General features: G+C 48.2%; 1 protein-coding gene across 1 annotated transcript; it reads left to right on the top strand.

The window, feature by feature from the left end:
* Positions 1-1,989: 1,989 nt before the first annotated feature.
* On the top strand, positions 1,990-22,784 carry RMDN3 (regulator of microtubule dynamics 3). Its single transcript, XM_054275127.1, has 12 exons — positions 1,990-2,134; positions 3,380-3,602; positions 4,772-4,915; positions 8,017-8,443; positions 9,120-9,222; positions 10,012-10,072; positions 16,745-16,820; positions 17,557-17,634; positions 18,842-18,940; positions 19,816-19,869; positions 20,833-20,913; positions 21,434-22,784. The coding sequence occupies exons 1-12, from the start codon at positions 1,990-1,992 to the stop codon at positions 21,485-21,487; spliced, it is 1,545 nt and encodes a 514-aa protein (XP_054131102.1). The 3' UTR covers positions 21,488-22,784.
* The last annotated feature ends 1,285 nt before the right edge of the window (positions 22,785-24,069 follow it).

The raw sequence follows: 24,069 nt of genomic DNA, 5'->3' as shown, positions 1-24,069 counted from the left end.
ATGAGTGGGGAGGCAATGAACCAGGAGATGATGGACAGGGAGATGATGGATAAGGGAGACGAAGAAAACGGAAATTAATAGCAGAGAGATAAAGGACCAGGAAATAACAGAGGAAGGCGAGGACTGGGAATGGTGGAGCAGGAGCCAGGCAGGTGGGCCCTGCAGAGCATTCCCACTCCCACCCCACAGTCTGACCAAACATCCCCCTGAAGCAGAATGTTCAGCATTTCCAACATTTTTTGGGAAAAATCTCTTTTTCTACTGTTATTATCTGAGAACACAGGGGATTTAAATTCCTTCATAATTGGAGAAGTTCCATTTCCTGAGACTGGGACAGGCAGAGGTGCTGCACATCCGTTATTATTGCTGTGTTATTAATTATTAATTGTTGTTGTTGTTATAATTATTATTGCTGTTCATTGTTATTATTGACATTTTCAGTGACATGTTGGTTGGGTTTGGTGACATACAAGAAACCCCACAGGCTGTTGGTCTCCTGTTCCTAAAGCACATCCCACAGATCCAGTATGTCCATCAGGAGTTCCCTGTGGGATACCTCCCCCCACGGGTTAAACATCAGCTTGTTTTCATCATTCCCATCCTCTTCCCCAAGGCTTGGAACACCTGGAATGTTTGCTCATTGCTCTCCTGTCCCAGTGCAAACCTGTTGCCCAATGCACCAAGGGCACGTTTCACCCAGCTGGGTTGGATTTTGACAGAATTCCCATAATCCATGACCCCCCTGGACCTCTGCTGGGCATGTGTGCTCTGTGGTTATGCAGGGAATGATATGGATATAAAATCCAGACCTTTCCAGAAATTAAAAAACTAGCCAGGGTTCTGGCAGCCTGAGCCCAGCTCTGGCTCTGACTCTTATGTGGCTCTTTCCTGGGGGCAAAAGATAGGAAGGAAAAAAGAGGAAATGAGAGCAGAGCTATACATAACATTTTAATATTGAATTTATTGAGGAGATACTGAAATCTGGGAGGCAGCCAGATCTCATCCATCATCCCAAAGCACCTTATCACCCTCTGGCTCCCAGCTGGCTGCTCCCAGCTCTCCTTGCACTGGGCTGGCTCAGAATTGCTCCCAATAATTCAGATAAAGGGAAGCAGAAGGTTCTTTGGCTCTGCCCAAATCCTGCTGTCACCCAAACCCTCAGGAGCAGGGAACACACACAGAGGGGTTTCCCCTCTCCTGACTGGCACCTTTCCCTAAGGAATCCTTTGGCTCTTCCAGAAAAAGGTATTTCTAATTTCAGTGATTCTGGGGTAAAGAAGTTCTTCCTGGGGGATCCCACCAGGAATGGAACCACCCACCATATTTCCTGTAGAAGGGAGAATTCCAATCCCAAAGGCTTGGGATGATTAGTTTGGTCATTCCCATCACCTTGACCTAATCCTAAAATCTGTTATCTCATCCCAAACCCGCTGGCTCTGTGCCCACAATCCCACAGCCAGCCCCATGCCCAGCTCCCTCCCTACAATAACCCTGTCCCGCCCAGCTCCCCAGATTTGGGCACCCCAAATTCCTAATTTTTGGGGCACGTTTGTCCCTCATTGCTGCAAGAAACTGAACCCCAAACCCAGCGGGGTTTCCTGCCGCGTGTGGAAGCACCCGCAGAGCGTGGGGCTGTGTGGGGACACCCGCCCTGTCCCCTGCACCGCCGGGCCGAGGTGCTGTCACCACGGCGGGACAGCTGCCGCGGTGGCAGCAGGTGGCAGCCGGCGGCCTTGAGGGGTTTTTCCCGGGACACTCCGCGGACTGGGGGCCTATGTGAGGGCGGTGACCCCGCTGAGGGCGGCCCCGCTCCGGGGCCCGGTTCGTGCCCCCGCCATGTCCGCCTGTTCCCACACGCGCGCGCCGCCCTGGGCGTGGCCTCGCCGATGACGTCACGCGCCCATACTCCAGCCCTTTCCCTCCCCGCCGTCGCATCTCAGTGACGCCATCGCGGCGCGCCGCGGGCGGTGCCGCGCGGCCGGAGCGGCCATGGCGGTGCCGGTGGTGGAGCCGGCCCGGGCCGGGTCCCGGCTGGGGATGGCGCTGGGGCTGGCGGCGGGCGCCGGCTTCTGCCTCGGCGTGCTCTGGGTCATGCGCCGCCGCTCCAAGGAGGCGGCGGGGCAGCCGCGCCCCGGTACGAGCGGGATGGAGCGGCGGGGGAGCCGGGTCGGGATGCGGGGGAATGGGGTTGGAATAGGGAGGAGTGGGGCTGGAATGGGGTACATGGGATAGGGGGGCACGGAAATGGAATGGGGTTGGAGGAGAGAGGAATGGGGCACATGGGCTAGGAGGGCACGGAGCTGGAATGGAGGAAATGGAATGGGGTTGGAATAGAGAGGAATGGGACTAGAGCTGGGGTGGGAATGGAGGGAATGGGACACATGGGATAGGGAGGTCTGGAGGTGGAGTGGAGGAAATGGAATGGGGTTGGAATAGAGAGGAATGGGGCACATGGGATAGGGTTGGAATAGACAGGAATGGGGTTAGAGCTGGGGTGGGAATGGGGCTGCAATGGGGCACATGGGATAGGGAGGTCTGGAGGTGGAATGGAGGAAATGGAATAGGAAGAGTGGAAAACCCAATTGGAGTTGGAAGAATGGGGTTGAAATGGGGGAGTGGGGTTGTACTGCGGGAAATGGGGTTGGAAGAGGAAGCATGGGGCTGGAGTAGGGGAGAATTGGGATGGGATGGGATGGGATGGGGGAGCAGGGCTGGAATAGGGGGGAGTGGGGCTGGCATAGGAGGAAGTGAGGTTTGGGGTGTTGGGCTGTTAGAAGTGCTGGTTTGGAACCCTGAACTTGCTGGGTTTCATCCACACCTGTGCAAAATTTCAGGAACAGAAAATGAAACTGTGTTTTTACAGTGATCATAGAAAAATGGGATCCTGGAATGGTGTCGGTGGGAAGGGACCTTAAAGTTCATCCAGTCCTACCTCCTGCCTTGGGCAGGGACACCTTCCACTATCCCAGGCTGCTCCAAGCCCCACCCAGCCTGGCCTTGGACACTCCAGGGATGGGGCAGCCACAGCTGCTCTGGGCAACCTGTGCCAGGGCCTCAGCACCCTCACTGGGAAAGATTCCTTCCAATATACCATCTAAATCTCCTCTTTTCTAGTTTGGATTTATTCCCCTTTGTCCTATCACTCCTTTTCCATTTTTCCCTCAGCCTCCCTCAAGGGGCAGTTGGGTCAGCACAGAGCCTTCTCTTTTCCATGCTGAACAATCCCAGCTCTCCCAGCCTTTCCCAGCAGCAGAGCTGCTGATCCCCTTGGTGTCCCTCCCAACACCAAACCCTGTATCCCCTGCCAGCAGAGCTGTGCACATTTCCCTTCCCTGGAATCCTTTCCCTGGGATGTGACCCTGGTCGTGCTGTGCTGCAGGCGAGGCCGTGCCCGTTCCCGTGCCCGTTCCCGTGCCCGGGGCGCTGCTCCCGGTGGGGGATGCAGCCGATGGAGCCGTGCCCAGCCCCCTGCTGCTGAGGCAGGACGAGCTGCTGGAGCGCCTGGACTTCGTGGTGAGGAACGTGGCCGAGCTGAGGAAGGAGGTGGAGGAGCTGCGGAACAGCCTGCAGGACCTGGCGGTGGAGATCGTGGATGAAGTCAGGTACTGCCCCTCTGTGCTGGGAAACAGGCACAGCATGCCTGGGGCTGGGAATGCCTGGGATGGGAGGGACCTCAGAGCCCACCCACCCATGGCAGAGACGCCTTCCTCTAGCCCAGGCTGCTCCAAGCCTGTCCAGCATGGCCTGGATCACTTCCAGGGATGGAACAGCCACAGCTTCCCTGGGAAATCCATTGCAGTGCTGCACCACCCTCACAGGGAAAGATCCAGTCCCTAAATCCAACCTAAATTTCCCCCTCTTCCAATCTGAATCTGTTCTTTCACTCCCTGATGCAGGGGCTGGATGGACATCCCATCTATGGATTCTGTAAGGGTTGTCCATGCAGGAGGATTTGCTTTACCTGCTGATATATTGTATTAGATACATTATATTATATTGTATGTGTCATATAATTATACATTGTATGTATAATATATATTATATAACTATATATCTATTATACAAGATACATTATATAATATATATGTAATAGATACTATACTATATATTATAATACATAATAATATATAATATACTATGACATATAAAATATAATAACTAACATATAATATATAAAATATATAAAACATTGCAATATTTTATGTATTTTATATATAATATATATGATATATAATATATATTATTGTACAATGATACATTAATACATAACACAAAATACATTCTATTATATTATATATAATTTTAATTATATATGATGTGTTATATATGTTATATAATTGTATATTATATAATATATATTATAGAATGCATTATATTAGATACATTGTATACATTATATTAGATACATTGTATATTATAGTTATAATTATATAACTATATATGATATATTATACTATATATAATATATTTATACTATATTATATGGTATAATATGTTATATATAGTATAATATATCATATATAGTTATATAATGATATATAGTATAATATATAATATATATATTGTAAAATAAACAAATAAATATAATATTAATATATATTATACAGAACACACCATCAGCTCCATTTGAGTTTGTATAAACAGGAGTGAACCACCTCGTGAATTCTTTACCTGGAAAGGGAATTGGGTGGAGTCTGCTGGAGAGGAGAAGGGGAATAGCAGATATTTCACTACCAAATATTTATTTCTCTTCCTTTTTCTCTCCCTGCAGGGCCCACCTGGAAGAAACCCAGCGTGTGGGTCGCCGGAGGAAGTTCCCCTTCAGGGAGAGAAGTGACTCCACAGGCTCCAGCTCCATTTATTTCACCACCAGCTCAAGGAATCCCAACACAGATGATGGAGAGAGTGAAGGGGGGTAAGGAGAGCAGTGGGACAGATGTTTTAGGGGATTTGGTGCCACATCTGGGCAGTTTAGAACATAAAGAAGGGAATTTTCTTCTCCTACAGCCTGTTTCAGTTTGCTTTTGTTACAGTAAGTGTGTTACTGCCAGGGCCAGACTGAGAGATCTGAAATGATCCTTTAAGAGAAAGGAAAATAAAGTTTTGAGGGGTTTTAAAGAAACAATTTGATTAAGGAACCTTGCAGAAGGAAGGGAAGTATGAGTCCAGCCTGGATATGGAGTGAGAGAGTTTGGAAATCAAATTTCCAGACAATTTATATTATATTATATTAAAATGATCAAATCATTGGATCAATGAATCCTGAGGTGGAGGGGACCCAGGAGCACCATCCAAGTCCAACTCTTGGCCCTGCACACGACAGAAAATTCTGTGTGGTGTAAGAACGTCATTAAAAATGTCAGTATAGCTGCAGGTTATATACTAAGACAGGTAACAAGTTCTCCTGCACCTGTGACTGCTGATTTTCTGAGGAGTTGCTGCTCCTTTGTGCCTGAATCTGACCACTTCTGTAGCTTTTGGGGTATGGAAGTGTGTCCAGAAACAGCTGGTGCTGCTATATGCATTTTCCCAGAGTATTTGGGATGAAATGTCATTTAAAGAGGGATTTTAGAGCAGTGGAAGCATTTCATTTTTAGAGCAGTGGGGGAATTTGGGCACCCAAATGATCCAGGGGCTGGTGCCAGCTGGCATTTCAGCAGGGATTTTTCTTGCCAGGACAAAGAACAGGGATGTGGTTCTGCCCTAGGCTCATGTTTGTCTCTAATAACTGGAGCTGGTGAGGGTGATATCATTGGGGTTACAGAGCTTCATTCAGCTCAAGTGGGTGTTGGGATGGGAAGGAAATTAGGGAGGGAGTGATTCATGGTGGTGTAATAGGTAACAAGGCTGCAGAACAGATTTTGGAACTGTGGAGTTGGTTCTGAAGGCAGGGCTTGGGTGTTTGGGTAACAGCAGATGCACTGAGTCACCAGGGGAACAATGGTTTGTGTAAACCTGCTGGAAAAGGGGGTTTTGGACACACATCCTAGCCCTGGCTGTCCTCAAATCATAAAAAATTATAAGTTGTGATGGAGGCCAAGAATTTAGAGTTACAGAAAAGGCACCTCCTGAGGGGACAGGGGTGTATTTCACTGCAAAACCTCATTAATTTATTGGGAATCTAGAGGTGGTTGGTGGAGTCCTTATCTATTAATTATCATCTGTAATTAGCTGTAATGACCTGTGTGGGGATTGGTGGCTTAGCAGCTCTCACCTGATTTAAAACTGGAATCTTAGGTAATGCCTCACTTTGGTCCTACACAGGGAGGTGTAAAAATATCAGTCAACCCAGGACCAGCTGCTTGCAGTGTGCGGTGTTGTCTGCTAGGGATGTGAATGTGCTTGAAAAGTAGCATTTTCAAGGCTAGGAAATGTAAATTTTGGAAAAAACCTACTGAAGCTTTGGAGCAGGCAGTGGGAGGAGGAATGAGCCTGTTGCCAGCAGATGGATTTCAGCTGGGTGTTCCTTGCTGAATCCTTTCAGTGGAATTCAGAACAGACAACCCCCAATTTCAGCTTTATTTTGTGAACCACCTGGGCATGAGCAGCTTCTCCAGTTTCAGACACAATTCCCAAAAATCTACCAAGAGTTTTCAGGGAGGTTGCGCTGCCTTATTTCCTTGTGTGGCTTTGGGTTTTGGGCTTCTTCACCTCCTTTTCCCATGGGCTGTTTTCCTTCAGGATTGCCACATTAAAGCATTCCAGAGCTTTCCATCATTGTAAACTCAGGAAAATAGGCTGATAACACCAAAATCCCTTAATCTCCCTGAAAACTTTGGGTTTCCTTGTCTTTTTGAACTGGCAGAGTCTCATAGGGGCTGTCTGGCAGAAAACACGGTTGGTTTTTGAGCTGAAGGGCTGAAATCTTGGCAGCTGCCAGTAAAATGTTGGGGGTTAGGATGGGGAAATCAGGAAATTCAAGGAGTTTGTGTTTAATTAATGAAAATGAGGTGGTCTAGAGAACTAATAATGGCATTGATATTAAGAAATGTAAATAAATGAGGGTTTTAATCTGAGGCAGAGCTGTGCCAGTCACCTACCCTTGTGTTGGTTATCCATTAATTCAGTGTCATCTCCAGCATGGCATCCTTGCTTTGCTGCCTTTGCAGTGTGAGGCTGATGCTTTATTTCTTGCCTTAGAATGTTTCAGGACAACATGGTGGGGTTTTGAAAGTCTGGGTGAGGGTTTGAGGGAGCAGAGAGGGGAATTGCTGAGAATTAGGTTCTCAGGAAGCTTTGATAGCCAAACACGCCTTGTTATCTGTGTGTGGGCAAAGCCCTGTCACTGCCTCCTTCAGATAGGGGCTGTGGTCACTTATCTGTGTCCCCAGACAAAGGCAGGGCCACAGGGCTGTCCCTGGGAGGAGCAATCAGCCAGGACAGAGGGAAGCACAGCTGGAGGTACCCAGTGCCCCCAGAGTGCAGGGAACTCAGATCCTGCAGAACTGCTCAAGTTCTCTTGGGCAGTTACTGACTTAAATCAACAAAGCCCCTGTGTTCAAATGCACATTTAGAAATGACTGGCTGATTTGTGCTTTCAAACAAGACAGATAGTCTTGTTTGAAATGGAATCAGCTCTGTAAGTAGACTCCCTCCTGCTGTGGTACCACTGTGTGACCCTGGTTTAAATTTCAAATTTTAAATTCCCGACTGTAATGCTGGGGGAGCTTAATTTTCTCCATTTTCAGGAGCTCTGATCTGAGCTTTACAGGATCACTGAGGTTAGGAGGAGCTGACAGGCTGTGCAGGGGAGGTGGGGATAGTTAGAATCCTGGAATGGTTTGGGTGGGAAGGGACCTTGAAGCTCATCTAGTGCCACCCCTGCCCTGGGCAGGGACACCTTCCATAGACCAGGTTGCTCAGAACTGACTTGGGACATCCTTCAGCTTTCTGAGGGCGACACGAGAAATGAGGTTGTGTGAGACACTTGGGTTGTGCAGTTTTCTCTGGGATAAGCCAAGATACTCTTCCTCTCCTCTCCTCAAACCGCTTTGGTGATGTTTTCTTCCCCCAAAGTTACACCACGGCCAACGCCGAGTCCGACTACGACCGGGAGTCGGAGCGGGAGAGCGAGGACGAGGTGAGCTGTGACACCGTCAGGACCATGCGCAGGGACTCCCTGGAGCTGCCCCCCGAGGATGACAGCTGTGACATCGTGAAGAGCCTGCACAAGGACTCGCTGGAGCTGCCCCCTGAGCTTGAAAGCCGTGACATCGTGAAGAGGCTGCACAGGGACTCGCTGGAGCTGCCCCCTGGGAGTGACAGCTGTGACACCATCGGGGACTCGGTGGAGCTGCCCCTGGAGGATCAGAGCCCTGTGTCCCCAGAGATGTCGCTGGAGGAGGGGCTGGGGCAGCTCCTGGAGCAGGCTGACCGCCTGCACAGCGGGGATGAGAAGGACAGGAGAGAGGGCTTCCAGCTGCTCCTCAACAACAAGATGGCGGTATAGGTGCCTTGTTGTATTTTCCAGCACCGGGGGAGGGTCAGCTTGGATGGCAGGAGGGGTTTCTTCACTCAGAGTGCAACCTGGAAATGATGCCCACCTTGTCACCCAGCCCAGAACACTGAGTGCCATGTCCAGTCATTCCATAGAAACTTCCAGAGATGGGAACTACCACATTCCCTGGGCAGCCCCTTCCATTGCCTGACCACCCTTTCCAGGAAGAAATTCCTCCTGGTGTCCAACTTTAAATCTGCTCTGTCACAGCTTGAGGCCATTTCCTCTTGTCCTATCCTTTGTTCCTTGGGAGCAGAGCCCAGTTCCCCCTGACTGCCCCTTCCTGTCAGGGAGTTGTGGAGAGGGAAAAGGCCCCTCCTGAGCCTCCTTTTCTGCAGGCTGAGTCCCCCCAGCTCTGTTCCCTTCCCTGGACATGTCCCATCCCCTCCTTCACTGCCTTTCTGACGTGACAAGCCCAGAGCTGTGCACAGCACCAAAGGTGCCCCTGCCGTTCCCAGCACTCTGCAGCGCTGAGTTCTGTACTCACCTCCCTGAGGTTCCACTTCGCTTCCTTTGGAACTGGGGTGTTTTAAGGCTTAGAAGGATGCCTGCATGCCCTGAGCTGTGAGTGCCCTGCTCAGCCCTGGTGCTGACTGCTGTGGGGTGTTTGTGTTCCCTGCAGTACGCGGGGCAGCGCGAGTTCCTGTGGCGCCTGGCGCGGGCGCACTGCGACATGTGGGAGCTGACAGAGGACAAGGACGAGAGGAGGTCCTATGCCACAGGGGGTAAGGAGTTCCTGCTGCCCCAGAGGAGGGCAGGCACTCAGCTGCACAGCCCCTCCAGCTGCCAGCAGGGCTGTGGTTTTATTGGGTTTCCCTAGGATCTGGTGGGAAGCAGCGCTTTAATTTTGTGTTTAAAAATTGAGTTTCTGAAAGAGTTTAAATAGGCTGAGACCTGTTTAGAGCTGGGAAAATTGTTTCTGAAGCCTGTCATCCTTTTTTCTGTGATACTAAAATAAACCATGGATATAAAATAAACAAGCTTTGCTGTAGCACACTGGATTTTCTTGTTGCCAGCGCGTGCAGATATGAAAACAATCACTATTTTTAAATTCTCTTTAATTTCATTCCCTCTCTGTTCTTTACCACCTCAAAGGTGTCTGCAAGATTTTAGGTGAGTCAGAATGGAGAAAAAATAATCTTTATTACAGTTAAGATGTGCAATAAAAGATACTAATGTAAATAATTTTTATCTTATTTATTATGCACATAACTGAACAGAGTTACTTAATACTGTAGCTAATATAATTACTCTTTTCTGGGAATCAGTGGAGCCTTTTAAACATGGAATTTTAAGTTTTATATTGTCCTTTGAGCTATCAATAGGTGCTTAATTTTCAGCTTTTTGAACCTGCCAGGGGATAAAATTTTGTATGGGATGTTTCCAAGCCAAATGCATTATCAAATTGACAAGTATATGACTTATGCTGTTCTGTTACTCTGACAGGCTCAGAGAAAGAAACTGGGAGAGAAAGCAGCTGAATTTCTTACCTCTGACTCCTTTTTTTGTTCCAGGGAAGGAAGAGCTGGAACTTACCTTGCCGAATTGGGATGAAAGCGCTGAGTGCCACCAGTGGTAAGTCACTTTTTACTTCTTGCTTTTAAGAAGCATAGGAAAAGGACCTGGAGGTTTTTGTGAGCTGAGCTGCAGTTAAAAAAAAAAAGAAATACAACCCTCCCCATAAACTTCTTTGCTGTTACTTGCACTGTGCCACACTGGTGGTGTTTTTCCATAAAAAGCCATTTTTAACAGCTTTGCTTGCTTGGTGTAAGGAATGACTTGACAGACAGTAGGTTTGGTTGTGATGGTAGGAATAAATATGGGGTATCTTACAGCAACTTAATTATGAGTTCCTCTCTGAAGAGCTCTGGAGGAAAAGCTCCCAAGTGGAGCTGCTTTTGAGGCAGGAGGGGATGTGTTTGACTCCATCAGCCAGGCCTGGGAGTGTGGGCTTGGTGCTCTGCCAAATTCCCTATTTTCCACTTAATTCTGGAGGAAGGAGATCCATCACTCTCAGCAGACAGGCTTTTAGAGTCTCCTGGAAGTGTTTTCTGGCACTGCTGGCTCTGCTCTGATCTCCCTGCATGGCCCTTGGCTTGGACATGAAGGGACACAGCAGCACGTGGCTCTTTTTTATTTAAACAGAGATATTTAATGTATTTGTGCCATGCTAAGAGAAGAGATGATCTGCAGTTCAGCCAAGCAGTTGTGAACAACATTTCTGCACAGGAGAGGGGGAAGGACCTTGCTGCCTTCAGCAGCCTGGGTGAGCAGGCTGTGCTTCCAGCCCTTGTGGGGGATTTTTACATGTCCTTTATAAAAATTACTCCAAAAGGGAGTTTGAGGAGTGGCACAGGTATTTGGAGATAAGGGAACTGTTTCTGTTTCTTTTCTGGTGAATTCCTCTGTGAATGATGTTTGTCAGCAGTTGCACTGAAGGATTGACAGCACTTAAATTAGAATAAAAGGGATTTTTTTCTTCTTTAATGAAGATTATTGGTAAAAGAGGTTGCTGAGTGTCTTTGCCAAACAAGATCTGTGCTCTTGCTATGAGTAAATTTGCTTGAAGGGTTGTTTTGAACTACTGGCATCTGAATAAGTGCCTTTATCATCTTAAGCTGTATTTCATCTGTTGGTAATGAATTACTGCTCTCAATTAAAGCTTTGATTGGAAGGAGGAATTTGGGAGCAGGAAATTCTCCAGCAGGTCATGGTGCTGGGCTCTTATCTGCTGCCTTAACATCTTTGAATGTATGGGGTTTAGTTGCCGGGGTGAATCTTGAAATTTGTACTTTACAAAGCCAGGTTCTACTCCAGTGTCCAAATATTGACAGTTCTGCCTTGGAATTCCAAGTCTGGGACAATTCCTGGTCCCTCAGACTCCTTTCCCAAACAGGGATAAGGCTCCTTCCTGCACAGCTACATCTTGCTTCCAATTCTCCAGGGCAGCTGGAGGAAGGAAACAGCAGAGCAGCATGTGGGAGGTGTGGGATTTCTTGGGAGTGAATATGTAACTCCCTTCATCAGCACACAAATTACTATTTTCTGCCACGAATAGAACAGGAAATTATTCCCTTCCCAGCTCTGAAGTGGTCACAAGCTGGCTTAATTGCAGTCTTTCTTTATGCTAATTGAATTTACCCTGGGGAGAAAACGCAGCAGAGGTTTTAAAGCTGTTTTGGGGTGGATTTGATGCCCCAGCTCTTGGGGGAAGCGATCAGAGAACATTGTTCACATTTATTTAAATTACAGTTTTGTCCTGTCATGTTTCTCTCTAGTGACTAATTTCCTTGCTGAAGAATCCTTTATTATCTTCTGTCACAGGGGAATAATTTATTATCTCTCACCACCCATGTTGTCTTTCCAATATTCTCATCTCTCTTCCTTGTAGTTTTTCAGACAAGACTGGAGGGATTCAGTGCAGGACTCAAGCTGGGAGAGTGGCATGGCTTTGTGCTGGGGTGATGGTCCTTTGCATTCTTTCTTCTACACACAGCATCTTTCTCTTTCCCACTGCATCCCAAATGGCCACTTTAATGGAAATATTCCCAGTTATTTTGCTGCCTCTCCACACAGGCTGTGTGAAGCCTGATGGTGCAGGAATTCCTGGGCTGAGTTCTTTCTCTGTGTTTATCATTTCATGTTGATTTTCTTCTTTATCACTTGCCTCTTGGAAGTTTGTGGATTCGTTCAGATGAAATTGTGCTGGCTTTTGGTACTGATTCATTGTGTTTTGTGCTTGTTATTTCCTCCTGCTGCCCACACAATTCCCAGTTTCTTGAGGAGCTGAGGAAGACAAGAGGTACTTTGCTTACAGTTGCTATTGCAAGGAAACATTTCTCCTCTCAGTGCCTCGTTGTTGTTCAGTCATCATTGACATTTTAAAGAAACAAAGAAAGAAAATAACTGGGGAAGGGAAGGATTTCTGAAGGGAAGGATTTCTGGAGGGAAGGATTTCTGCTGGGATTCTACAGGATTCTGTACTGCTGGCTACAGCTCCTTTGGGGTTGGAAGGATTTGAGAGCAGGAGGAAAAGTGTTTTCTCAGGAGTGCCAGGGAGAGCAGTAAGTGTGTGGGGCTATGTCTGGCCTGCCTTTGGGACCTGCCCAAGCACAAAGGAGAGGCTTTCATGGCTCTGCCCTGGCCATGGAGTGTGGGACAAAGCTCTGCTTGTGGCTGGTGCTGTTGGCAGCTGGCCGGTGCCAAGGGAGCCATCTCCGGGCACAATGGAGCAGGAGTTTGGTCAGGGCTGCACAGACAAGCCAGCCTTGTCCAGGGGGGCTGATCCAGCCCATGCTGCCCTTGGGATGTTCCCTTGGGAAATGGGTTGGGCATTAAATGCATTTAGTGCCTTAGGAGTAGATCTGTGTGTGGGATTCACAGGGAATGATCTTAGAGCCTCTCTGCTCCTGACTTACCTTGGATTTGGACACCAGAGCCCTTCTCTGCTTTGGTTGTCAAACATCCCTGAGCAGGTGGAGCTTTTATCCATTTAAAGTGATTTCTCCAGGAGTTGATTTCAGCTCTTGAGTAGGACAGAGCAGGTTCCCAAGTCTATTCTTGCTTTTAGGGAGGGAGGGAGGGAGGGATGGATGGATGGATGGATGGATGGATGGATGGATGGATGGATGGATGGATGGAGCATCAGTGGCTGCACAGACCTTTCAGAAATGAATTGAGAAACAACTGTGACCTTTTAGATTTCCCAGCCCATTCCCTGTGGGTGTTTGCAGCACAACTGCAAGCACGGGGCAGCAGCTTTAGGGATCAGGAGAGGAGAGCGAGCTGTGGATTTGCCTTGGCTTCCATTCCTCGCTAAAGGGAATACTGGAAATGCAACCAGAGGGATTTCAGAGAAATCTGAGGAAAATGGTGCAGGTGCTGTGTCAGGAGCTGTAGTTTGTTATTCCAAGGACATCTTGCCCTGGAAATGAATCACTGCCTGCTGAAAGCCCTCGCTGTGGGAGGAATCATAAGCTCCAGCCCTCTTGGGGTTATCCTGTGTGTTATGGAGAAGTGGGATTGGCTTGGATGAGTCTCCAGAATGTGCCCTTTCTTCTGGAGAGTCTGGCAGTGTGGTGGAACATCCTGATCACCAGCCCTTCTCAGTTCTGTGGGTACATCTGGCTGTCCGTGGGCAGATCCTGGATTTTTGAAAAGTCCCAGCATTCCGGATATGCCTGGGGGATGCTTTCATTTAACACCTGGCACTGCTTCAGGATTTCACTCCTGCTGCCTCACTGCCCAGATCTGGCCACTTCTGAGCCAGATTCTGGGTTTATGAGCTGAGCATTTTCTGTTCTGCAGGCAGATGAAAAAGGGAATTTGCTGTCAGTGTGATATGGAGCAGGAGCAACTGTAGGAATAGGTGTTAGGAGATTGTTCAGAATGTGGTGGAGGGAAAGTACCATGGAATTAGAGCTGTCTGAATGCAGCCCCCTGACTTGTCTGTCCTGGAAGGTGAATTCAGCAATGTGAACATCCAGAATCCAGGAGCTCTCCCATATGGGTGTTTGTGGGCTGTAAGGAGAGGGAACATGAGCCTCTCTCAGTTTTTCCTTCCATCTTGTCTCCCCTTGGAAGAGCCAAAGCTTTTTTTCCCAACCTCTTCAGGATCAGCTGGTCATTAATTTCAGGTGGAGTCACTGGGAACTCTGCTGTCTCTCCCAGAGCACTAATTCCCACATAAATTCTTATTTTAATTTTTGGTTGTTGCAGTCTAAATGTCTGCCTGCTGATTCCCTGTCCCCTTACTCAAGTGCAGGGACTCAAATACATCTACCCAGTGCACAGGAAGGTAAAAAGTGGGAATGCTCACAAAATATTGGGAAAACTGTCTTGGAGGTGGTTAAAAGAGCTAAGAGCTGTGTTTGGGCTGGCTGACTGTGGAGGGGAGGTGCTGCTCTGTATTCCATGGCAGACTCCAGCTTCCAGGGAAGTCAGAGTGCAGAACCCAAAAAGTCCTTAAATCCTGGGGATTTAAGCTGGAAGATCAGGATCTCTCAGCTGGGGGTTCCTCCTTCCACAGAGTTTATTTTCTAATAAATGGGGAAATCCTGAGCTGAGATTCCTGTGTATCAGCAGCTTAATGAGGAGTCTGGCTACTAATTAATCAAGGCAAATCCTAAGGAAAGCTCTGGATGGATCTGAGCAGTAATGCATGGGGCACCCAGTGGTTACAGGGGATGAAAATTCCCATCATCATCATTATTTTTATTCTCTCCTGGTGCTGCTGCTCAGCCCCCTTGCACCTCCACAGTGCTCTGGTGATGCTCAGCCCGAGGCATCCCATGGAATGAGCTGGAATCAATGACTCCATCCTGCCAAGCTGAGCAAGCAGGGGAGGGAACAGCAGAAAGCAGAGCCTAAAATCCCACAAGTGCAGAGTTGTGGGTGTGAAAATCCCCCAATGGCCCTGAACCTGGGATCAGCAAAGCTGGGTTGGGAACAATCATCTTTCCTGGGAATACAGTGAAAATCAGATCAGATGTCTCTTCCCATATATATATATTTTAGTTTATTTCATGGCACTGAAATTTAATTTACTGCTGCTTTTATGGCTTTTTCATCAACATTTCACCAGGCTTTTAAAAAAAAACCCTGGAATTTATATTTGACTTGAGACAACTGTGTGATTTATTGTCTAGGAATATTTTATCTCCTGATCTTAGAAAATAAGCTTTTTATTGGCTTGTGTTTCTCAACCCCTGTCATGTTGTGGTTAGGGATGTTTAGTCCAGGCTGGGAAACAAATTGGAGAAGATCCTAAAAACACTTATTCCATGATCTGCACACAACAGAGTGGGGCTGTGGAGCCCCAGCAGCAGGAAAAGATTTTTGTCCCATAACCCACTGATCTGGTAATCCTTTCCATTACCATGAAAAATAAGAATTTGAGAGCTGATCTAGAGCTTTTCCACAAGAAAGTTAACAAATTAAAGGAAGAGATTTAAGGCAAAATGTTAAATTGTTCAGGCATCGTGACTGTGCTGTAAGTTACACACTGGAGATGGAGCAGTGATGTGTGAGGGGATTTGTGGGATTTTGTGACTCTGAGGAAAGTATAATTGGAGATTTAAAGGTCTCCTGGCAGATTCCTGCACATCTGCTGTGGTTAATCATCCCAAAGGATCCTTTGGGATGTCGCTATCTGTGGCAGCACTGGGGTGTGGGTGTAGGAAAGGGGATTTTTATTTGCATCTTTCTGCTTTTCAGCTTTATTTTTTGCAGGAATGAGCCATGTTATTGCTTTGTCTCTCTGTTCCACTTGGTATTTTTTGAACCAACCTCAGAGAAGGGATGGAAATGTTCTTCACTCCCAGAGCCCAGGCAGGGCAGGAGAGGCAAAACTTCCATCTGCAGGTTCTGTCCCACTTGAGAGCTCTCTGAGCTGTTGTTGTTTCTTGGGAAGTGCTGCAGGGAGGGAGGTTTTGAACCGCTGTGGTGCAGGGAGGTGAGGTGGGAGGGTGCAAATCCACAGGGAATGAATTTTGAATTTCACAGCTCATGAAATAACTGCTTTTGCCGGGGCCTTGCTTCTCAGGCTCGCAACTCAGGGTCTCTCACTGGACAAAACTAAATGGCTTTGCACTTTCAACACTGAGCATGTGTCATTCTGTTTCCCAGCTGCAGGATGAGGGTAGGTTTTCCAAGTGTTTCCCTGGAAGTAGAGCCCTGTGTGCTGCAGCTGGGCTGTGTGTAAGGAGGTTGCTGTGTCCTGTAGTTCATTCATTAGAGCTGCTCTTAGTCTGCCTCTTGCTGCAGTAACTTCACTCTGCCCTGCTCTGGGTCCTGGCACAGCTTTCCCTGCTCAGAGAAACAATTCCAGGTGTGGAAGTGTGCTGCTCCTGGTTTTCAGCCATAGAGCAGTGAGTTTGTGTCACACCCAACCCCTCTGGCTGCCTCATCCTTGCACCTCCTTCCTTCCTAGCTGCTACATTTTTGCTGCTTTTGTCTCTTCCCTGTGAGGGATGTGCTGTATTCCTTGTTTTCCCCACTAAGGTGTGAAGCTTCAATGCAGTTCACAAAATCCTGGGATGGTTTGGGCTGAAAGGAACCTTAAAGCTCATCCCATTCCACCCCTGCCATGGGCAGGGACACCTTCCACTATCCCAGGCTGCTCCAAGCTCTGTCCAGCCTGGCTTTGAGCACTTGTAGACCTTCCTTGTGCAGCCATGGACAGCAGGGAAATGTGGATTGAGGGTGGATTCAGCCCCAGCTGGCTCATGCAGGTGTCTCCCCATGCAGGTTTGCCATCCTCTGTGGGCAGGTGTCGGAGCAGGAGAGCATTTCCAAGCGCATCCAGGCTGGATATGTTTTCAAGGTGAGTGGCCAGGAGGTGCTGGGCTCTGTGTGAGTATCAAGCAACACTCATTTCTGCAGCAGGAAATTGGGAAAATTGGCTCCAGTTCTTCTGAGGGAAGCAGTAGATTTCAGGGGTGCCAGGGATGAGGAGGCTGATTCCAGCTATGCCTTTTGGGAGTGACTCTGCAGTTTTACACACTATAATTACAAAAAAAGAAAGTAAAAATCTTGCAAATGAATTTAGGTAAAGGATGAGACTTAGAGCTTGAAACATGTGAATTATTGTATTATTGTCTGCAGTGTGTGCCTGTGAGCAACCTGCACCCTCCCAGGGAGCAGTTGCTGCTCAAAGAGGATTTCATTTGCCTCAGATCCCCTTTTTTTTAATTCCTAGTATTATTACTAGGAATGATGTATGATGCCTTGTAGATATTCCAGGGGAAAAGGATGGACATGGAACAGGCCACAGGTTATTGTTTCCCCATCAGCCTTTGGCTTGATCAGTGAGGTTATGGCAAAGCTCTGGAGCAGGAATAAAATGCAGGGCAGCTTCTTTGTGTGTGTGTGTGCAGAAATTCCTGTCCCTGAGGCTGGAGAAATGCTGCTTTTCCTTGCTCACTGAATCCAGTCTAATTTTACTGTTTGTGACACTTAAATTATGGATTCCTTCCCTTCCTCTTTCTCCACTTGCTCTGGTGGGTATTTCACTTGCTTTTGACAAAAGTGTGACACGTGCTGGTGCTGTTTTCCCACAGGAACACATTGACAAAGCCATTGCCCTGAAGCCACAGGACCCACAGCTCTACTATCTGCTGGGAAGGTGGTGTTACCACGTAAGAGAATTTATTCTCACCCCCTGGGCAGCCTCTGAAGGGTTCAGAGCTCCAACTTGGGTTTTTAGTCACTGCTGGTGGCATGGGAGGGGAAATGGCAAAGGGTGGGTTAGGAAAAGCCCGAGCTGCAAACTCCTTTCCTGTTCCCAGTGCTTTGCTCAGTAAGAACAACCTTCCTTCCATCCTCTGAGCACACAGGGATGTGGTCAAGGCCATCTGAGGAGCTTCTGCTCCCAGTGTTGGTGTGTGAGGTGTTCCATGTGTCCCCCTGCCCCTGCCACACACAGAATTGGAGGCACTGGCAGCATGTGCCAGCTGCTTTATGTTCCTGACAGGGAAAAGCTTGGAGTCAAATGCCAAGCTCTCAATCAGATTTAGAGCCTAAAAAAGGGAATAAAAGTCTGCAGTGACTGTTGCTGTTCCATTTGTGCCATTGGAAAGCACTTTGTTGGGAATGGAGCCACAGTGCAGGGTTTGTAGCTGGGGTAATTGACAGTGGGAATTACAGAGCAGCCCTGAGCTGAACTGCTGGGAGCTCCTGCCTCTTTTCCTGGAAACAGATCCTTCCTTCTTGCTCAGCCTGGAGCTGCTGAAGCTGTGGAATAAAACCACAGGTGGAGAAGTATGGTAGTGCTTCATTTAGTCTACATTGTTGGAATTATGCAGGATTAAACAGGGTATTGTCGGAGGGAGCTGGTGGAGTCCCCGTCCCTGCAGGTGTTCAGGGAATGCCTGGAGGTGGCACTCAGTGCTCTGGGCTGGGTGACAAGGTGGGGATTGTCACAGGTTGGCCTCCATGGGCTGGGAGGGTTTTTCCAACCTAAATGATCCCATGAATATCTGGTGGGAAGGCTTCAGCCTGCCTCTCCCAGGGAATCACAGGGTGGAGGGGAGCAGGTTCCTGTGGAAGGTTTAGGCTGGGAGAAGGGAGAGCATAGGTGGGGACTGGTGTGGCTGCAGTGTGGCAGGCTGGAATTTGGGGCCATCCACGTCCCAGATGTGTGGAACTGCAAAAACTGACCTGGGACAAGGGAAAGCAAATCGGGTTAAATTCTGTGCCTGACTTGGATACTGCACGGGAATATTCCCACACTGCCGAGGGGTTTGGCTTCCTCCCTGCTGCAGGAGCAGCTCCCAGGGACTGGGCAGGCCCTTGTTCCTGTGCTGGTGTTGGGTGGACGGACCAGGTTGTCCTTTGTGTGTGCAGGTTGCCCACCTGGGCTGGCTGGAGAAGAGGACGGTGTCGGCGCTGTTTGAGGCTCCCCTGACAGCCACGGTGCAGGACGCGCTGCAGAACTTCCTGAGGGTAAGGAAAGGTGGCAATGGGCCAGGGAGGGGCAGCACTGACTGCACAGCTCACAGGAACAGCAGCACTGCCCTGCAGAGCTCACAGGAACAGCAGCACTGCCCTGCACAGCTCACAGGAACAGCAGCACTGACTGCACAGCTCACAGGAACAGCAGCACTGACTGCACAGCTCACAGGAACAGCAGCACTGCCCTGCAGAGCTCACAGGAACAGCAGCACTGACTGCACAGCTCACAGGAACAGCAGCACTGACTGCACAGCTCACAGGAACAGCAGCACTGCCCTGCAGAGCTCACAGGAACAGCAGCACTGCCCTGCAGAGCTCACAGGAACAGCAGCACTGACTGCACAGCTCACAGGAACAGCAGCACTGACTGCACAGCTCACAGGGATGGCACTGGGCTGCTTGGATCCCTCCTGATCCTTCCCCAAGCGTGGGATGTGGGTGAAGGAAAGCTGGTGAGAAGTATCCATTCCAGAACAGCCAGACAAAAGAATGGGATGTTGAATATGTCAGAATTGCAGCCCAAAGTGTTGGGAATTGGTTTAGGGGGGTTGGTTTTCCTTCCTAAGGCTGCACAGCAATTCCTTGCTCAGTACTGGATACATCTGGGCTGTGCTTCCAGGGTCTGGGAGCTGGCAGCTCCTCCCTCAGAATATTTTACTTAAAGCCTGGCTGACTTTTCCATTTCAGACTTTTCCAGACAACTGCTTGAAGGTTTCAGGGGCACAGTGCTTTATTAGGATTCTCCTTTCTGCCATCTATTTTTTTTTCCTTTAAAAGCTGCAATGAGCCTGATGTAAGAATTAATTGTGTCCTTGCATATCCTAATGTCTGCTCTTCCCTGTCACACCCTGCCTCTGTTTCTGTAGGTCGAGGAGCTGAGCCCAGGGTTTTCCAAATCAGGAAGAGTTTACATTGCCAAGGTAACCACTCACTTCTTGTTTGTTCAGAGAGTAAGAAATATTTGTATTAAAAATCACCTTTGGCTGTAAAGTGCTGACCAGGTAGAAAATACTCCATGCAGGAACAAAAATTTATAGGATGATAATATTTCCTTTTATCCTTTACATCTTTTTAGGCCAAATCACCTTTTACAGAGGCTTTAAAATTCAGGGGTTTTGCCTTTGAGTCAGCCAATAGAGCATCCTTGGTTTTTAACAGATGAAATTCTTTATAAATAGGAATGGTGACTTGGCAGCTGTGGGCTGGAGGTTTAATCCTTCCCCACCATGACTTCTGTGATGATAAAGCCAGAGAATCATGGGGAGAAGTAAAGGATAAAGGATTTCCCTTTCCCTGTCCAGCATGGGAGTCTTGAGCCCTCTTGCTGAGGGGTTTTTAGCACCCACTTCCTTTTCCTGGGTGAATTTCATGATCTCCGAACACCCCCCAAGACTTTATGGGCACACAAAATCTTCCTGTTCCCAGAGGGATCACTGTGCCTCAGCTGCTGGTCACATGGAGAATATTTCATGCCTATTTTGGGGCCTGAGACTCCTGTAGATAATATTTATTGCATTTTCAACAGGCTGGGGAATGATGTGCTCTCAGGAGAGAGGTTTTGTGGAGAAAATGGTGTGAGGACAAGGGGAAACAGCAGCTGAAAATCAAAGTAGAGCTTTGAAAAGGGTAAAAACCACAGGGGCACCTTAAAATGTCCAAACAAAACCCAATCTCCTTCCCCAAAAAGAAAGAGTGAAATATATTTAGTATTCCAAGATCTGGTGGTGTTTCTGAGGCCTGGTGGCTGAGGGATACTGCAGGAGATGCCAGTGCAAAGGGTGAAGAGGCAGTTTAGCAGTTTGCCACTTTTGAGCAGTTGCCCAGTTCCATTTGCTGTCAGTTTTCTCTATTTAACCCCTCTCCCATGGGAATTCCCTTCCCAGTGCTACAGGGACCTCGGGAACGACTCGGCGGCCGTGCTGTGGATGGACCTCGCCGCGGAGCTGCCAGGGTACACCAAAGAGGTAAAAATGGATTGTGCACCTCTGCTCCACCCTGTGACATCCCAGCTGGGCCACTGCAGCCACAGGGAGGGATGGAGCACCTCTGCCATGAGGGAAGGCTGGGAGAATTGGGCTGAGAGGTTTGTGGTGCTCTAATTGTGGCCTTCCAACAGGAAAGAGGGAGAGAGACAATTTACAAGGGTCTGGAATGACAGGAAAAGGGCGAATGGCCTCAAACTGAAAGAGATTGTGCTTGGATCAGGTATTAGGAGGAAATCCTTCCCTGTGAGGGTGCTGGCACAGGTTGCCCAGGGAAGCTGTGGCTGCCCCATCCCTGGAAGTGTCCAAGGCTTGGAGCAGCCTGGGCTGTGGAAGGTGTCCCTGCCCAGGATCTGGATGGGCTTTGAGGTCCTTTTCAACCCAAACCATTCCAGGACTCCACAATATGCTTAAAAGCTGGTTTGGAGGAAAATAATGGAAATAGTGTTTTGTATTTGTTTTAATTGACTGTACATTTATGAATTTCCTCTTGCATTTCCAGGATGCAGAAAGTGAGAAGGAACTTGAGGAGATGCGCTCAGTTTGTAAGGAATAATTGTGGAAAAACTCATCCCACTGGAGAGACAGTAAAATTCCAAATGGATTTCATCATCCTGACAATTCCAAGTACACTTCATGGATAAGCAACAAGAGCTTACAGGAAAACACCCAGCAGCACATCCAGGAAAACATCTTGGCATTAATGGGATAAAATAGTGATTTATTTTCCTTTGTATTTGTTTGATTTTAGGATCCCTAAAAATGTTACATTCCTGAAAAAAGGGGGGAATGTTTATAGGTAGAGTTTGTGATATAAAAACTTTTGTGATTATATATATGTGTGTCTATATATATATATATATATGGCAGATATATGTGAGATAGATACTTTGTGATATAAATATGTATTATATATTTTTATATGTGTGTGTATAAATATATATAAATATTTATTTATATATATAATATATATATTATATAAATGCACATATATCTTTTATATCACACTCTCTACCTGTCAGAAATCCTTGCTGGTGAGCTCCCAGTTAATTCCTGAGGAAAACTTGAGCCAAATTTTTTTCCAATATATTTGTATTGTCTTTTCCTTAGTAATGAATGGAATCAGTTGTAATAACTGTTTAATGGGTCTTGGGGAGATCAATTTCCAAGTGGGACCAAGGAACTTTTCTGCACAATCCAGACTGGATTTTAAGAGGTGCATTAGTCAAAGAAGTGAGGAATAGGATTTTAAACTTCAGGATTTCTCCCAGTGATGTTTCTGTCTTGTCTTCGTTCACACAAGGCTGAAAACTTCAGTCCCTCCAAACTGTGCTGCTGTGGTTTAAATGGAATGACTGAGTTTGGGAAGTAGTTCTTGAGCAGAGAACTGCCCACAGGGGTGGGAATATCCTGTGGCAAGGATCATGTTTTGCTGTGATGATCTTCTGTCACTGACCAGATGAATTCCCTTTGAATTAATTATCTCCTGGACTAATGAGGCATCGAGGAGGTGAAGCCAAGGACTGACATTCCTCTTGCAGCTCCTGGGGACCAAACAGCAGCAGGGAATTGTGCTGGATGCTGACACAGATGGGGAAGGAAAACCTGTTGTGAAATTCCCCACATATCTGTCAAGGCTTTGTTGGTATCCCTTAAAATTCCAATGGCAGCTACTGAACACTAATTCCTGAATGTCTGTTCCATGCTGGGGTGGTTGTGAGGGGTAAAGTGAGGAGCGTGTGAGTAAAACATTCCTTAAATCACCTTTTTTCCCCTTGCACTGTGGTGGGTTTGTTACTTCCTGGAAATAACGCTGAAGGGGAGAAGTGCAGCAGATCTCCAGCATTCAAACTTTCTGGATGCTGCAGGGCTGGGGGCAGGCACTGGCCAAAGCACAGATGGGGAGCTCTGGGAGGATTGGGAGTACCTGGATGGAGTGATGGGCCTGGATGCAGTTGTGGCCTTTGTCACCTTTGTCCCCGTGCCAGGAATGGTGGCAGCCCCGGGAGCAGCTGGGAGCTGGGGCAGTGTCTGGGGCTGATCCAGGGCAGGGCTGACCCTGGGGGGGTTGGCTCCCCACGCTGAGCTCAGGCAGGGTCAGGGGCACAGATGCTGCATTTTGTGCACCCTGAGAGTTTCTGTCCCCCCGGGCATTTCCTGCCGGGCTGGGGCAGGCAGGGAGCAGAATTAACCCTGCAGCTGCCGTGGCCATTGCTGGCCTTGGTCTCTCTGCTGTGCCATCCCACCGTGGCCATTTGCTGCTGTCACTGCCACTGCCGCCCCCCGGGGCTGTGTCCTCCTGGCAGCCCTTCCCAGCCCCAGCAGGAGCTCCAGTGGTGCCTCTGGGCCTGTTGGGAGGGTTTGCTGGGAATGGGCCTCACCCCTGGGAGGATCCTTTTGTTCCAGAGCAGACTCCAGAGCTTTCGGGCTTCTCAGCTTCAGGGTTGGATTGGAAAAGTCCTGAAAGGAAGAATAACAATGAGGTTTGTGCAAGTGGTGCTCTCAGACCCCACCTGCAGTCTGTGCTCTGTGCTGGAGGTTGTTGTGCACTGGCACTGCAGGGAATGAATGTCCCCTTCCCAGTTCAGCCCAGCAGATCCCAAAGGCTCTTACAGGAATATTTATCCTTTCCTTCCCTGGTGATAATTTAATCTGCACCTGCTGTGAGCCATCCCTTGAGTTCTCCTGGAGAAAACCTCACAGCAGAGGAGTTTGCAAAGAGCCCAGAGCTGTGTTTGGAGCAGAGAGAGCTGAGAGCTGCATCTGCCTGTGCTGCCCCAGCCTGGCAACATCCCCATGGAACAGCCTGGGCAGAGGGGATTGGATGGAGCCAAATCCCTTCATGCCAGAGCTTTTCTCCTGTGCAGATCAGGCATGGGGCAGGCAGCGAACTTTGGAAATCAGCTGATTTCCCCAGAAAGCATCACTCCCTTAGCATGAGTGACAGGACCTGTGCCCACTGCTCAGGAGTCACCCAGCCAAAATCAAGGGCAAAGGTTGGCTTGGGTCTGAGAACTTGAAATATCTTTGAAAGAGAAGAGATCACCTTTTTCTTCTTTTCTTTCTTTCAGATGCTGGAATTGCCCCTGTGGATGTGCACTGAGCTCTCATGCAGGGAACTGCCAGGCCTTAATGGTG

Source organism: Melozone crissalis, unplaced genomic scaffold, assembly GCF_028551555.1.
Source record: "Melozone crissalis strain CALT ecotype California unplaced genomic scaffold, PUWL_Pcris_2 ptg000018l_1, whole genome shotgun sequence".
Taxonomy (NCBI): domain Eukaryota; kingdom Metazoa; phylum Chordata; class Aves; order Passeriformes; family Passerellidae; genus Melozone; species Melozone crissalis.
Note: the sequence above shows the minus strand (reverse complement) of the source record. Positions and strands in the feature narration are given on the sequence as shown.